Source organism: Ipomoea nil, unplaced genomic scaffold, assembly GCF_001879475.1.
Source record: "Ipomoea nil cultivar Tokyo-kokei standard unplaced genomic scaffold, Asagao_1.1 scaffold3030, whole genome shotgun sequence".
NCBI classification, from domain to species: domain Eukaryota; kingdom Viridiplantae; phylum Streptophyta; class Magnoliopsida; order Solanales; family Convolvulaceae; genus Ipomoea; species Ipomoea nil.
The window spans coordinates 822,746-840,478 of record NW_017619458.1 but is presented as its reverse complement, the minus strand read 5'-3'; the positions used below and the strand labels follow the sequence as shown (position 1 = coordinate 840,478).

The following is a 17,733-nucleotide window of genomic DNA, read 5'->3' as shown; positions in this document are numbered from 1 at the left end:
ATCTACAGGCCTCTAGCTCCCACCATACACGTGTCCTCCCCTCTCCGTACGTACCCCTAACTGCTCGAACAGGACCGATCTTGTCGCGCACTATCTCAGAATTCTTGCTCCTATACGCACCGCCCTCCGTCAGCTGCCCTTTCGTGCGCAGCATGCATGCACTAGCCGCCATTCCACCCACATGCATTCACGTATATAGTCTCCAACAACGTGCATGCAACCGCCACCTTGTACGCATGCAACCGTCATCCATACGCGCAACCACCACCTTGTACGCATGCAACCGCCACCTGTGCGCGCAGCCGCCACCTTGTACGCATGCAACCGTCATCCGTGCGCGCAGCCGCCGCCCTGTACGCATGCAACCGTCATCCGTACGCGCAGCTGCTACCTTGTACACGTGCAATCACCTCGCATGCACGCGTGCATGCATGTTTGCGAGGTCCAAGCGTACGTATATGCATGCATGCGAGCCCATGCGTGTGGGCCCCCTCCTCATCCCTTTGGGCTCACACTCTCTAATCTACTTGGGCTAGGCCCATTGCATTATTTTCCATCATAAGTCCCCCACTTCTATTAATCATTGGTTAATGATTAAAAGAACTAAGACCCAGTCCACTAAGCAAGGCCCCAATTCCATGATAAAGCCCTGGAATTAAATGATCTTAAATATCCAGTTCCTCATTCCTTCCTGGCCGATTACGACTCCTTTTCCCTCTCCAACGCGATAGCTCCCTTCTTCTTCGCACCACTCCCCCGAAAACCCCGTGTCCTCTACCGCCCATGCATCCCCACCACGTCAACCGCGCACCCGAGATCACCCTAACGTTATCGCCCGCTTCCTTTGTTGTATCCTCGCTAACTGCCGCCAACAGCATGCATCATGTCGTCTCCTCTTCCTCCACCCACGCTCAAGGTCTCACCACAGGTGCCGCCGCGACGACCAACACTCCCCCAATTCCTTTCTCCACGCCCGGTGCCTTCATGACCATGGGGACCCACGACGTTTACTCTACCATCGGCGACCGCGGCGATCGCGCCGCCCCCGTCCGCTTGTCGACTTCTGCCCCCGCAACACCCACTTTTGGAGAGTTCTCTCGGTCGCTTTTCGCCACATCATCGCATAACACAGCCAGGTCAGTCCGCTGGGACGCGACCACGACCACGACCGCCACCGTCACCGTGCCTGTTGCCCCTAGCAATCTGCTCAATGCCGCCGGAAGCTGCTGAAATCCCTTCGCTGTCTCCGCTCCCCATTCTTGCGAGGCAACGCTGTTAGATCACCCTGGATGTGCACCCACACCCGCAATTGCCACTCAAGCCGCACTTACTGGTGCTACGCTGAACGCCACTACCGCTGGCCAAAGGTTGGTACCTTTTGTTGTTAATCTTGTAGATGATGGGTCCCCTCCGGCCTCCCCAAGTTATCATATTTTGGATCCTGCCATTCCCCGCGGGATCTAATCTCGTTTGTCCAATGCTGAGTTGATGTCTCTAGATGAATGGGTGGGTGAGGGGATAAAAATAATTATCCTAGGCGCCACGGATACCATGACCGAACCTCCGGGCCCTCTCTTGTTGGTAGTCCATTTCCATTCGATTCAAACAAATCTCCAATTTCCTTTACACCCTCTAGTAGCCGAATTCCCTCGCATCCATAACGCTATTCCATGCCAGCTAACCCCCAATGTGCACAGACTTCTTACTTGCTTTCTTACGAGATGTCGCAAGGTTAGCGTACCGCCCTCTTTGTCTCTCTTCCTGCAGATGTACCGTGTGTACCGCACCGGCGGCCAAACCGCCTTTCTAGATGGAGAAGATTTACTGGTCAGTGCTAGATGGAGAAGATTTACTGGTCAGTGCACTGCCAGATCCTACTTTGGATGGTGGTCGATCTTCCCCGATGATGGATGCAGACATGGATCTACCTACTTCGATCGCTACTTGCGCAACTTCTATGGGGATACAGGAGTCGTCGTCGCCTCGCCCCCCTTCACAACATGAAGAGTACGAGCCACATGGTCTCTTAGCCGTACGGGGATTTGGCGATGTCGCTGCTCGGGCTCTGCGACCATACAAGCCCAGCTACATCGAATTCATTCGGCGAAGTGTGCCGGACATGGTGACTCCCTCCAAACGGTTTTGGATGGATAGCAGCTCCATGGATGCACTCAGCTCCCACCTGGTGGGAGATAGCATGTTGGTAGCCGATTTAGCACGATCGGAACATAATCACACGCAATTGCGCGTAGTGCATGATACATTTGTGGCTGAGCATGGTCGGTTGGAGAAAGAATTCCAGGCTTTGCAAGAGCGACTCATACAACTGGAAGCCCTTCACGCTACTGCCGTGCAGGCAACCATTCGAGATTGGCGAGATTTTGACAATTTTGTGCGAGTGGCGGATATGATGGGCATGCTATGTCACGTATGCCTACTTCTTGGTTGGCGTCCCCTCATATGTCAGGTCAGCCGATGATGGACGTCATGGCTAACTGGCGGGAGGCTCAAGATCCTCGTCAGTTACATGTCCTCCTTCCGTGCAAATCTTTCAATACTGGGTGACCACGCATGGTGGTCGGGTTGCTATAGCTCCTCTCGCAGAGGTTTAGTTGCGAGAGATGTTGGAGGGTAAGAGCCGAATAGTTCGCGAAGGTGAAGCTTCCTTTTACACGGGACAACGACAAATGCAAGAGGCCCTCTACAACAACCACCTCAACCGATGATCCCTACTACACCATCCCCGCCTGGTAGTGCTTTCCTGATCACTCCAAAGAGATCGGGATGTGGGATTAGTCCGTCTCTCGCAGCGCCGTATGACCCAAATCCCAATACCCGATCACTTCCATTATTCACCATCCCTAGTTTGGCCAAGACTTTTCTTATAAAATGGGCCCCGACCCTGGGTATCCTGGCCCTATCTCAAGTCCCCCACTTTCATTAGTTGTCTATGACGAGTACAGAAAGTATATATGCTCTTGACCTTCAACGTACCTCGACCCTTCCAACTCCCGACCTGGAAACTCTCCTTCCCCTACAAGAGAAAGATAGAGCTGCTCGCTACCTTTCCTTCGTGCGGGCATATTGGGACGCCATGCCGCGAAGGGTATCTTAGCGGCCCACTGAGGAGCGGCACATATTGAACGTTGAGTCGCATAATTTAAACTCCTAGATTGCTGCGAAATGGGATAGGATGCCCCATCCGCCAAAACCATGCGGCTTGCCGGGGGGCAGGTCCGCGCATGTGAGTTGCAATAACCCACACGCCCCATCCGCCAAAACCATGCGGCTTGCCGGGGGAAAGTCCGCGCATGTGGGTTGCGATAACTCACATGCCCCAACCACCAAATGTGCACGGATGGTCCGCGAGGGCGAGGCCGCCTTCTACATGGGGCAACGACAGATGCAGGAAGTACTGTACGGCAAGCTCAGTCATCGTTTTTCTACCTTCAGCGTAGGTGGGTGGGAGTTGCCTGAGCTTTTGCCACTGCAACCATCGCCTCGGCCAGTGATACCCACGACCCCTTCTCTGGCTGGAAGTGCTTTCTTGGTTACGCCGGAGAGGCCCGGACGAGGGATTAGTTCAGCCATTGCCGCACCCTCTGATCCGTCATCTGGTTTTGGTACCGGCGGTGCAGGAAGTGTGAATCCGTCTAGTGCGGATGGCTACACCGCGCCGTCGTCCTCTGGTTTTTCTGGGTCAGCAGAAGGATCCGCCGCACCGCGCGAGTGAGCCGAGGGCTTGTCTCGATCACCTGCTGCATTTATTATTTTGTTCTGTGTTTTGACATTGCTTTGATGTGGTTCTTCCTCGCTCTTTCTTTTTGTGTTTTCGTAACATGGTCGATAATATAACTCGTATCGTTTTTCATACTTGTATTTTGTACTCCTCTGCTATCATTGCCTGCAAAATGAGATACGGGTTTTGTGGGACTATGCCACGTTCACCCGTAGTAGCCATTTTTTTTTGATTTTTTTTTTTTTTTTGGCTTGGCTTGCACGCTGGGCTGCGTACCTTACCCTGCAGGCCCAGGTGGATGTATGCTCATTGTGGATGGCATACTAGTGTGTGGGCCGCCTGCTGCCTCATGCTGGCACCACACACTATACCCCTTTTTTTTCTTTTTCTTTTTTTTTTTTTTGGAGAGGGGGGGGGGGGGGGGGTTGCACGCTGGTTACGTACTTTGTTCCGTAGGACCAGGTGAAGATGCGCATGTTAGAGCGAAGACTTTATTATGCTTAATAACGAGGATGAAAAACAAAAATCAGAAAGAGAAGAAAATGTGAAAGCGTACCAAATCTAGGAAAGGAACTTATGTATTCCACGACCCTTCGGGAGGCGGCATCCGCCACCCCGCGCTAGGCCCGCGCGTACCGGGTGGAAGTCTACTTCGAGATCTGTTCATCTGGGTGCTCGTTGGGACTTGAGTGTGTGATAGAATGTAAGAAGATGGGTAAAGCTAGGGACGCATGCTTTTCGTAACGATCCCCACAGACGGTGCCAATGATGGTTTTAATGAAATTGGGTCCACCATACACCGTGTATAGGAAATATAGAATGGAATAAAAGAGCTATTATTGCCAGGGGGCGCGAGGCCCACCTAACGCGCACAAGCCCAATGCCGCAGGCCCAGAAACAATAGTACAGGAAAGTTATACGGTGAAAAGGGAAATAAATGGATAGACAGAAACCTGAATTACATGCATAATCCCAGAATCGATCTTTGGACCAATTAGGAGAGAGAGAAGACTCAGACCGCCAGGCTACCAGGTCTTTTGTGTTTCTTGCCATGTCCTAAACTGACCGCAATCCCCCCTTTTATACCCTCTCAGGACTTCTGCATACCACCCACGTGTGCGACATCTACAGGCCTCCAGCTCCCACCAAACACGTGTCCTCCCCTCTCCACACGTACCCCTAACTACTCGAACGGGACCGACCTTGTCGCGCACTATCCCAGAATTCTTGCTCCTATACGCACCGCCCTCCGTTAGCTGCCCTTCCGTGTGCAGCATGCATGCACTAGCCGCCATTCTACCCACATGCATTCACGTATGTAGTCTCCAACAGCGTGCATGCAACCGCCACCTTGTACGCATGCAACCGTCATCCATACGCGCAGCCGCCACCTTGTACGCATGCAACCGCCACCCGTGCGCGCAGCCGCCACCTTGTACGCATGCAACCGTCATCCATGCGCGCAGCCGCCGCCTTGTACGCATGCAATCTTCATCCGTGTGCGCAGCCGCCTCCTTGTACGTATGCAACCGTCATCCGTACGTATAGCTGTTACCTTGTACGCGTGCAATCACCTCGCATACACGCGTGCATGCATGTTTGCGAGGTCCAAGAGTACGTATAGGCATGCATGCGAGCCCATGCGTGTGGACCCCCACCTCATCCCTTTGGGCTCACACTCTCTAATATACTTGGGCCAGATCCATTGCATTATTTTCCAGCAAATAATAATAATAATAATAATAATAATAATAATAATATAATAATAATAATAATAATAATAATAATTGTTTTAATATATATATATATATATATATATATATATATATATATATATATATATATATATATATATATATATATATATATATATATATATATAATTAAGCACCCATATTAACTACTTGGGAGATTTCTTGACAAAAAGAATATTCAAATCACACAACAAATTAAAGTGGGAAACTACCATGCAATGTCCTTGTTTGACAATCAACAGTTAGCCCTTCAATATTAGTATATATTTAATATTTTATGCCCTAATTTTTATTTATTCTCCCTTATGTCCCGTATTTGGTTTCAACCATACCTATACAATTATCTTATTGACAATTATAAGCAATCTTGACTATATTATCTTGCATTTGTAAACTTAGAATTACCTATTTAAATACGCAAATTCAACATTCAATTATCTATGCATGAACAATTCCAATATAATCTTGCCTTGATATACTTTAAAGTACGTACTTATTTAAAAAAAAAAAAAACATTGGCCATTATCCCAATCGTGCAATACGCGTAAAAAAGCTAGTACATCGATAACTCTTTGGTTGTGCATTCAAACACCGCCAAAAAATCCTACGATGGACATCACGATGTCCTACGATGCACCGCATTAAGTGCACCGAATGCACAATCATACTACCCACACATGTGTACATATTCACCGGCATCCAAATATAGGCAATATTATATTCAAAAGAACGAGCAAAATGAAAAAAAAAATATTGATCGCTTTGCATGGACGAACACTTGATCGATGATGAAGAAATCGCGACTCTGAATCGCAATGATGCATATCCAAGAAAATAAATTTGGCCAAGGATTACCGTGCGTTCACACTAAAAATAGAAAAAAGCACTACTATACCCTCTTTAACAAAAAAATCAATCCATGTCATAGGTCATCCAAATAAAAAAACGAACGCACAAGATATATATATATATATATATATATATATATATATATATATATATATATATATATATATATATATTTATTTATTTATTTATTTATTTATATATATAATTTAAAGTATTGATTATATTAACAATTCTGTTATGATGTATTTTTATTAGATCTAACCCGTCTCACGGTTCTCACAGGAGATCAGCCAAAAAATAGATAGATGGAATATTGGTTAATGCACCACACATAGAGCTATCGCACACGGTAAGTGAGGTGTGCCTTGGAGCAGTTTTCTAATAATTATCTAAATTGGTTAATTAGTATTTCGAGGTAACCTGGCCTTAGCATACATAATAAGTGAGGCACTTCAATCTGATTTCAATTCATCTGTATGTACCCATTATTATGCTACGGAGTATTTCAGACATTGATAATTGTACTCGAAGATTGTCTAAAACAATAAAATTAATATTTATTTAATTTGTTAAAAATACATAGCTACGTAATATTTCACACACTATTCACTAATATAATTTTATTGTGACCTTTAATGTATGTAGTATCTTCAAATATCTCAATTGATTAAAGTTCTTATAAACTAATAGCGTTGAGAAATTCTATGAAAAATAATAAACGTAGCTTTGACAGTATACCTTTTAAGATGAATGGTAAAACCATCAAAATCTAGACAAATAACAAACTAAAAAAATGATAGGCATATATATACAACACAATATACTTCATATTTATTATTATATATATACATGTCGAAAATATTTATTCCAACTGCAATGATTTTATTTATTTTTTCATTTGTTTTGCACAAGAATAATAAAGGGGTTACTTGGGTGGGTGGGCGATGGATAGTTAATGTGACAACCAAGAATGAAGTGTATGCAGTTGGATGTTGTCAACTGCCCTCCGTTCTTTCCTTCTTTTTTTTTTTTTTTTTTTTAATTATTTATTTATTTTTGGGAAAATGGCACTTTTTCCCCCTGAGTTATATACTTATAGCACTTTTTCCCCCTCAATTATTTAGGTAAGCACATTAGCCCCTTCAATTATTCTAAAAGTGGTGGTTTTTCCCCCTAATATATTAAATTGACATTTATACCCTTAAAATAAATATTTATTTATTTTACTTCTCCAACAAATTATTGCGTATATGTAGGGATGACCACGATTCGGTTCGAACTGAATCGGACAGTATAGCAATCGAATTAAAACTTTCCGGTTATGATTCAGATCTAGAACCCAATATTTGGATTTCAATTTATTAAAATTATGAATCAAAAAAATTGGATCCTGAACCGTGAACCGGCGGTTCCGGACCCGATTCGCGAATTTGAACCGTTTTTATTTTAAAATTTTATTTTTATTTTAAAAATAGTCTAAATTCAACAATAAATGTATTTTATTTTTTCAGTTCAGAACATGAACCATCCGTTCCGGGATTTTAATAAACTCTAAATATCGAGTTTCGATTCTAAATTGTAATTGGAATATTTCAGTTTGGTTGCTATAGTGTTTATTTGGTTTGAACCAAATTATGGTCATAATTTATTGGAGAAGAAAAATAAATAAAATATTTATTTTAAGGGTAAATATGTCCATTTAACATTTTAGGGGGAAAAACAGCCACTTGAATAATTGAGGGGGGAAAAGTGCTATAAGTATATAACTCAGGAGGAAAAAGTGTCATTTTCCCTTTATTCTTTTTTTTATGAATGGTGAGAAAAATTAGTAGTCACTACCCCATCCATATAAGAAAAGTAAATTCTGCTAGAAAAATCATGTGCGATGGGCTCGACAGGAAAAGTATTGTCAGAGTAACAATTGTGTGAGATCGTCGACGGATTGGATCTTTGATTATTGGGTCAAATCTTTGACTTCATTAATCAGAGATTCGATCGGTCTCACGGATTGAGACCCGTAAAATGGTCTCACACAAGTTTTTGTCAAATTGAACTCGTGACTTTTATATAGGTACAAAAATCATGTCACATCTACTTAGTTATCCATTATGCGGCTCTTATTTTATTTTATTCTTTTATTTTTTGAGTGATGATGGAAACCAACAATCACTACTCGAGACTATGCATGGCGTAAACTCCACCTTGTGACAGTAGCCGGTGAAAGACTACAAGCTAAGAAGGTAATTAAACTAGCCTAAGTTGTTCATAGCTAACCGGCTCAAACTAAGAAGGCCAATAGGCCGCTCTCACCGTGAGTTGAATTTGGAACTTTGCAGTTACCAAACCAATAGCCCAACTAACTTGGTTGGGGTTACCCTATTTTATTATTTTCTATTTTTTTAGGTGACGAGGGAAAACCCGTAGCCACTATCCAAGACTGTGCACTGTGTAAACCTCACCTTATAGTCCTAGTCGACAAAAAACTACAAAAAAATCGATAAAATAACCTATGTTTTTTTATAATTGACTGACTCAAACCAAGAAGACTAATTTAACCAATTCAACTAGAGTTGCCTCTTATTTTATTTTATTCTTGCATTAATGGGAAGTAGTTAGTTCAAAATTGAAGTCATTGCAGGCGTAGGTCTTTGGTGGTTCTGTTGTCGCAATATTACGCGTAATGCCACGTACTACAGGAGTCTGATAATTTAATTTTTATAGTTAAGATTTTTCGACTTCTACAGGGCCACATCTTGGACTCCATTAACTTGCTTATCCAATACCTATGAGGAGGTATGAGGAGGTAAATCAATCGTTATACCCTGCACCACGGCACACAGGGGCGGACCTACAGTGGGGGCAGTGGAGTCAGCTGCCCCCACTCACCCCACCCCCGCCTCTTATATAATCCTTATATGTATATATGTATATATAATACAAGTTTTAAGTATAAGTATTAGAAAATAGTGAAATAATAACAAAGTGTTGCTTAGCCTAGTTGGCTGAGCGCCTGATTAGCCTGAACGCAAGCCTGGGTTCAAATTCCCCTATCTACTTTCAACATTTTTTTTTTCTTATTATTTCACTATTAACACAACATTTTCTCATTATTTCACTATGCTTTCAACATTTTCTTTTCTTATTATTTCACTATTAACACTACATTTTCTCATTATTTCACATTTTCACTATTATTAATAGTGCATATTGCTTCAACATAATAATATAATCTTCATTTATATATTAATAATGAGATGAGATGTGTAATTTATAATGGATCTTTTATTCAAATTATTTTATCAAATTGATTATGTTCATATTTTTTTATGAATATTTTTATAATGTTTTGATGTGTTTTATAATTTTCTTATATCCAACATTATTTATGGCTATACTTTGTAAGTGTTTCATTTTTTTTTCTAATTATCAATTTTGCTTTAATATTTTGCCCCCGCTGAAAAAATTTCCTGGGTCCGCCACTGACGGCACACATAATATTATGCACCCCGCGCCTCCCAAAACAACGTCGTTCTGGTATGTAGGGAGTTGATGTTATTATGTGTATTTGTTTATATAGTTATGTATATTTGTTTATACAATTATGTGTATTTTTTATACACTTATGTGTATTTGTTTATACAATTATGTGTATTCGATTATACTATTATGTACATTCATGTATACAATTATGTGTATTCTAGTATAAAATTATGTACATTTTTGAACATGAGATGTTTTTAAAAAAAAATTAACCGCCAGTACTGAGTAGCGAAATTTAAAAAAAAAAAAAAAAAAAAAAAAAAAAAAAAAAAACTGAAACGACATCGTTTTGCATCAGGGTGCACAATGCAATGTGCGCCCTGGTGCACGATATAAATTGCCTAAGTAAATTGAGCCAATATAGTTTTAAAACTTAACACCAAATTGTACACTTATACGCATAAGAAAGCCAATACAAACTCAAGCTTCTAATGTTCGTATTAGAAATAGTATCACTATCGGCGTATTGAAAATAAATTGTAAGTTAGACTTCTTATCAATTAGATCAATGTAAATGACACCGACATTGCATCCGTCACCTTACCTACAAATTTAATGCACTCAACTGATTATCTAAATCAAGATGAGCACAAAGTTGGTTGGTTGGTTGGAGCTTGACTCCAAAATTAAAACATGCTTCTCAGCTTCTTTCCTCAACTCGACCAAGTCTGTCACGATCAATTCGAGTATATATATATATATATATATATATAAGAGCGTTCATATGCGGCGGGGTCTTACGGTGCGGCGGTGCGGTCAAATTTCAGAATACACCAACAGTGTTAACAATATGTACCAACAGTGTAATAAAAACACACCCCAATGAAATGTAATAAAACATCAAAAAATACACCACAGACTCAAAAAAACACACCATATAACTCACCACCCCCAATGGTGTATTTCCGAACAGTGTATGGTGTTTTTACTCACACCTAATGGTGTGTGTTTGGTGATGCAGGGCTCTGTTTACTCTGTTTTGTGTAGTGTATTTCCTAACATTGATGGTGCATATTTGGTGAACTATTGGTGTTGCCGCACCGTAAGAAATAACCGCACTGTAAGACACTGCCGCACCTGAACTCGCCTATATATATATATATATATATATATATATAGAGAGAGAGAGAGAGAGAGAGAGAGAATGGTTCAAGTGTGGGTATAATTTCTCGTTCGATTGTGCAGTTGACACACCTTAAGTACACAAATCACGTACCTTAAGCACACAAGCTATGCGCACCTAAACTTTAGGCCGACACATCGTAAATACACAAATCACGCACCTTAATAACATAAATCATGCACCTAAAGTTTTAAAATGGCGCACCTAAACTTTCAACAACTCACACACTTTAAGCAAACAAATCACGCACCTTAAGAATAAAACCTTGCACCTTAACAACCGCACCTAAGAAGGCCAACCGCATGGGAACCCATTTATATATATATATATATATATATATATATATATATATATATATATATATATATATATATATATATGTTTCAGTAGATTGAGAAAGTATATGAACGGATACTACAATGTAATAGAGCCAACAACTTTCAAAATATATATATATATATATATATGTGTGTGTGTGTGTGTGTGTGTGTGTGTGTGTGTGTGTAGTGGCGGATCCAAAATTTTTTTCCATTGGGAGCGAAACATTAAAACAAAAATATAATTTGAAAAAAAATAATGAAACACTTAAGAAGTATAGTCATAAATATTGATGGACATAGGCAAAATATAAAACACATCAAAATATTATAAAAATATTCATAACAAATATAAAACATAATTAATTTAGTTTTTTTAAAAAAAAAACATAATTTATTTGACAAAATAATTCAAAAGTGAGAAAAAGCGAGCACTATTAATAATATGGCGCACCTAAACTTTCAACAATCACACACCTTAAGCATACAAATCACGTACCTTAAGAAAGAAAACCTTGCACCTTAACAACACACCTGAGAAGACCAACCGCACGGGAACCCGTCCATATATATATATATATATATATATATATATATATATATATATATATATATATATATATATATATATATATATATATATATATATATATATATATATATATATATATATATATATAGTGGCGGATCTAGAAATGTTTTTCCATGGAGGGCGAAACATACATTAAAACAAAAATAATAATTTGAAAAAAAAATGAAACACTTAAAAAGTATAGCCATAAATATTATTGGATATAGGCAAAATATAAAACACATCAAAATATTATAAAAATACTCATAACAAAATATAAAACATAATTAATTTGGTTTTAAAAAAAAAACATAATTTATTTGATAAAATAATTCAAAAGTGAGAAAAAGTGGCCACTATTAATAATAGAGAAATAGTAAGAAAAAGCAGTGTTGAAAGCATAACAAAGGATTTGAACCTTAGTATTTCTCAAGTACAAACACGCGCTCAACCAACTAGCCAGTCTAACTCAACTCTTATAAAGATTTATTTATTTTCTTATATTTATACTAAAACTTGTACTATATATACATATATACTTACAAAGGTTATACAGGGGGTGGGGGTGGGGTGAGTGGGGGCAGCTGTAACACCTCCGATTTTAAGCAATAAACAAAGGTAATTAAAACCTAAAGATAGAGATAAAACTAAATATTAAACATGGGGGGATTGGGGGGTGTATTCAATCATGACTTTTGTAGAGTTTTAAAGACTTTAAAAATGATATCTACTATACTAATAAGAGCCCAAGAGAGTTATGCCTATAATGGGTAGAAAAAATGGCGGTCATGTTTTTTAATCAAATGAATGGCTCAGATTGATCAGATTTTATTTTTTTCCTTAAAATTTCCTAATTTATCCTTAATGAATATGATTTTCCGTTAACTTTTCCGTTAAATATTATCTTTTCCGTTAATTTCTGTTAGTTCACCGTTAACTTACTCATTGATTTTGATAAGAAAGGTCTTAGGTTCGAACCTCATCCCAATCAAAGTTGGCATAATTAGTACTCTATTTTACTCTTATTAAATTATAAATAATAATTTAGTAGCTATAACAAAAAATAATACATATGCATTTCTTTAATTTAGAATTATGTGTCTACAATGTCTTTATTCAAAACAAATTATTATTATTATCAATAAATTAAATAATAGAAATAATTCCATTAGTTATATTGTATTTATTTTTCTCCAATATAAAAATTCTTTACATTCAAATTCATCAATTGATTATATTTGCTACATTGTCCCTACAATGCCTTTATTAAAAAAAATTATTCACATTATCAATAAATTAATTAAGAGAAATAATTTTATTAGTTATATTGTCTTTATATTTATCCAATGTAAAAAATTCTATACATTCAAATTCATCAATTGATTATATTCACTACATTGTCTATTATCTTTTTTGTGCACTATTTTTTAATTAAATATCAAAGTTATAATACAAAATAATGCTATATATTTATTTACCAAGTATTTTATTAATACCATGAAAAAGTTTAAAAAATATAATTAATAAAGTCAATCATATTAACTACTTGAGTGATTTGTTGACAAAGAGAATATTCAAATCACACAACAATTTGAAATGAGAATTACCTCGCAATGTCCTTGTTTGACAATCAGCAGTTAGCGGTTAGCGTTAGCGGATTATATTAGCGAATTTGACCAGTGAATTATATCAACAGTTGGTAAACAGATATTTAAAAAAGATAGATGTTTATATTAACATGTAAAATGACCTAAGGGTATAGATAATAATAATAACAATAATAATAATAATAATAATAATAATAATAATAATAATAATAATAATAATAATAATAATAATAATAATAATAATAATAATAATAATAATAATTTTAAAAAAAATTTAAAAAATTAAGCCAATCATATTAACTACTTGGGGATTTATTGACAAAAGAGTATAAAAATCACACAACAAATTGAAGTGAGAAAATATCTTGCAATGTCCTTGTTTGGCAATCAGCAGTTAGCTCTTCAATATTAGTATATATTTAATATTTTATGCCCAAATTTTTATTTGCTCTCCCTTATGTCCCGTATTTGGTTTCAAGTATACCTATGCAATTATTTTATTGACAATTATAATCAATCTTGACTATATTAACTTGCATTTGTAAACTTAGAATTACCTATTTAAATATTCAAATTTAATATTCAATTATCTATGTATGAACAATCCAATATAATCTTGCCTTAATATAATTTAAAGTACTTATTTAAAAATTATATATTGGGCATTATCCCAATCGCGCAATGCGCGTAAAAAACTAGTATTTTAATAAACTTTGATTGACTTTCATAGAGTCGTTCAAAACTTTTTAAAACTTTATAAGACTCTATAAAAGTCTATATAAAAAAACATTCATAGACTTTTATCAACTTTTTATTTTAAAAAGTCTACAAAAGTCCTTGAAATTCTAAATCGAATACATCCTTACAAACTTTCAATGATTTTGATTCTTATCATTTATAATTTTATTACAAAACATTTATAATATATCATAAAATTCTTCTTATTATATAGTTCTTCACCTACATCAACATTATTATTTTTATCCATAGTATGCTGAGACTTATATGCTAATTACTTATATATATTATTAATAAACATCAACAAAAAAAAAAAAACTATTTCATTAGAAATTCATAACAATATTGAACAATAAAATTTATAATAAAAGAATTGATCAAATAAAATAATTAAAAATATAATTACAAGTTGCATAAAATAAAAAAAAATAAAAATCTAATATTAATAATATATATAAAAAATTATACCTGATATATTGCTAGGCATCACGCAAAGAACTATTATTTACAATAGCAATTTGAGGCTGCGAACAACAACAATGTTCTACTGTTTGCAACGCCAAATTGTTGTTGCGAATAGTAGTTCGCTATTCGTTGTAACTTGTTAAAAAAAACTATATATTATGAATATAAACATAAAAAGAATAAAAATAAAAATATATAAGTATTTATATGAATATTATGAAACATATACTAAAATTTGAAAATGAAAAACTTGTTTTATTCATGTATTTAGGGAGAATTAGAGAAAGTTAGGAATAAAAAATTCATAGAAAAAATAAATCAATATAAACAAGCAATAATGAAGTAAAAATAATATTATTTCAAATTTTTAGATGAACATTCTAAAGTTTAGGAGAGAGATAAAAATTGGTAGAGTTTAGGTACGAGGAAAATATAGGATAATGAAGAAAAAATAATTTTATTGAATTTAGATAGGTTTATAAAGTTTAAATAGGGAGAAAAAATAGAGTTTAAATAGAGAGAGAAAACATTCAAAGTTGTTAAAAAGAAAATTTGAAATCTTGGGGTTGATGGTTGAATTTCAACTATTTATATTTGAGAAGGAAAAGTCTACAAAAGTCTTAAAAATAAAAAGTCTACAAAAGTTCATAACTTTTTGAATACCACATAACTTGTAAAGAGTCTTTAAAAGTCTTAGGGTCTAGAACTACTTAAAAAATTAATTATTTTCAAAAATTTTTCTCTCTCTCGCTATTTTTCACGAGTCATCTAGGGTTTGAGAATTCTTGACGGAAACCCCGTGTCTACGACGTACGACGAACCTGACGGAGCTTTCTGACATGGAGACCGATGATATTGCCCAGCAGTGTGCCAACCTAACGCTAGCTGACGTGGATGACGACGAGTCCGCTGTCAATGTTCCAGCAGAAGTTGTTGATCAGGCTGAGGTCGACGACGCTTTCTATGCGGTAGGAAGGCTTGTGACGAACCGCACCATCCGGTTTGCTTTCTTTCAAGATACCATGGCAGGGGTTTGGCAGGCAGCTATGGGGGTAAACATGCGAGAGCTTCAGCCACGTAAGTATCTTTTTCGATTTTATCATGAGGGGGATTTGGAGCGTATTTTGAGTGAGGGGCCATGGGCTTATGAGCAAAGTTTACTCATCATGAAGAGGGTGCCACCGGGAGCAAACCCGGAGACAGTGCCACTAACCCATGCGGATTTTTGGGTGCAAGTTCATTCTTTACCTACGGGTTTCCGATCGGAGTCGGTGTTGGTGGCAATAGGCTCGTTTCTGGGGGAAGTTGTGCTAACGGACAGCCGTAACTTTGATGGCTCAATGAGAGCTTTCTTCCGGGTAAGGGTTTCTTTGGATGTGCAGAAACCATTGAAGAAGCAGATGAAGCTTAAGCGGGATGCGGGCAGTTGGTCTGTGATAGATTTCCGGTATGAACGGCTCCCGACTTTTTGTTTTTTGTGTGGTGTGATTGGCCACGGGGATAAACATTGTAGATTGGCACTCCAGCAAGGTGTTTTGAGGGCAGAAAAGCCGTATGGGGTTTGGTTGAGAGCGGGGTCGCGTCGCGGAACACCAACACAGAATCAGAGTTGGATTCCGCCCGAGGCTATGGCTGAGCGCAGATTGTGGAAGTCGGTGGTTATTGGGGGTCGGGGAGGGCAGTCGGGGGGTGGTTCGGTATCGGAGGGAGCCAGGGTGGAAATCCCGGGTGTTGTGGTGGGAGACCCGAAGAAGAGAAGGTTGGAAGAAGGGGAGGGCAGTGTGGCAGTAGGGGGTGAACGAATGGATTGTGAAACGGGTCTGTCAAAAAATGGGTTGGAGGCGGGTCTTGCGGCGCAGGCCCGCCGAGAGTCATGAGTCTCATATCGTGGAATTGCCGGGGGCTTGGCAACCAGACGGCAATTCGGGTATTGGCGGACTTGGTTCGCACTGAGAGGCCGAGTGTGATTTTTCTTATTGAGACTTTTGTGGATAAGCATCGAATAGAAGAAATCCGGGTGCAGCTGGGTTTTGATTGTCCGTTCACGGTAGATGCAGTGGGGCATAGTGGTGGTTTGGCTTTGTTATGGTCTAAAACTGTGGAGTTGAAAGTTGTTAGTTATTCCTCAAATTATGTGGACATGGAAGTGAGAATGGATGTGGGCAGTCCATGTTGGCGGTTCACAGGCTATTACGGGTACCCGGAGAGGCATCGTAGAAAGGAGGCATGGCAGTTATTGCGTTCCCTATCAGCACGGTCTACTTTGCCATGGCTGGTTATGGGGGACTACAACGACTTATTGGATCAGTCTGAGAAGTTGGGACGGGCACCCCATCCGGGGTGGCTCATTAATAGGTTTAGGGAGGCGGTAGCGGATTGTGGTTTGCAGGACATCCCGTTTGGTGGCCACCAATTCACCTGGGTGAAGTCACGTGGGACTAGCCGGATGATACAGGAAAAGTTGGACCGTATTCTAGCAAGTGAGAGTTGGCTGGACTTGTTTGAGGGGGCACGGGCGCAGTCTCTGCCTACTTTGTACAGTGATCATCTACCTCTTGTCTTCACGCCCGTAGCTTTACCGCAGGTGCGGAAGAGGGCTAGATTCTGTTTTGATAACATTTGGTTGAGGGAGGAAGCCTGCAGGGAAATTGTCGTACATAGTTAGAATCGGACAGTGGGTTTGGATACGTTGGATAGGGTGGAGGTATGTGCTCGTGACATTTCGCGATGGGGCCGTAGTTATAATAAAGATTTTCAGCGAAAGATTGAGCAGAATAAGCGCCGGTTGGAGGGGTTGTTGTCTCGTCGGGATGAGCCGGGTATGCGGGAGTATGCCACAGTGGAAAAGGAGTTGTTGTTTTTACTTGAACAGCAGCACATATACTGGCGACAGCGAGCCAAAGAACATTGGTATCAAGGCGACGATACGAATACTAAGTTCTTTCACAACTCGGTGAAAGTGAGAAAGAGATAGAATAGCATTAAGAGGCTCCGGGATGAGAATGGAGACTGGGTTCGGGAGGAAACGGG

The 17,733-nt window shown here is 38.7% G+C and overlaps 1 protein-coding gene across 1 annotated transcript; it reads left to right on the top strand.

Annotated features, from left to right (window-relative positions):
* The first annotated feature begins 16,576 nt into the window (after positions 1-16,576).
* On the top strand, positions 16,577-17,368 carry LOC109163512. The gene has a single exon (XM_019312262.1). The coding sequence runs from the start codon at positions 16,577-16,579 to the stop codon at positions 17,366-17,368; it is 792 nt and encodes a 263-aa protein (XP_019167807.1).
* The last annotated feature ends 365 nt before the right edge of the window (positions 17,369-17,733 follow it).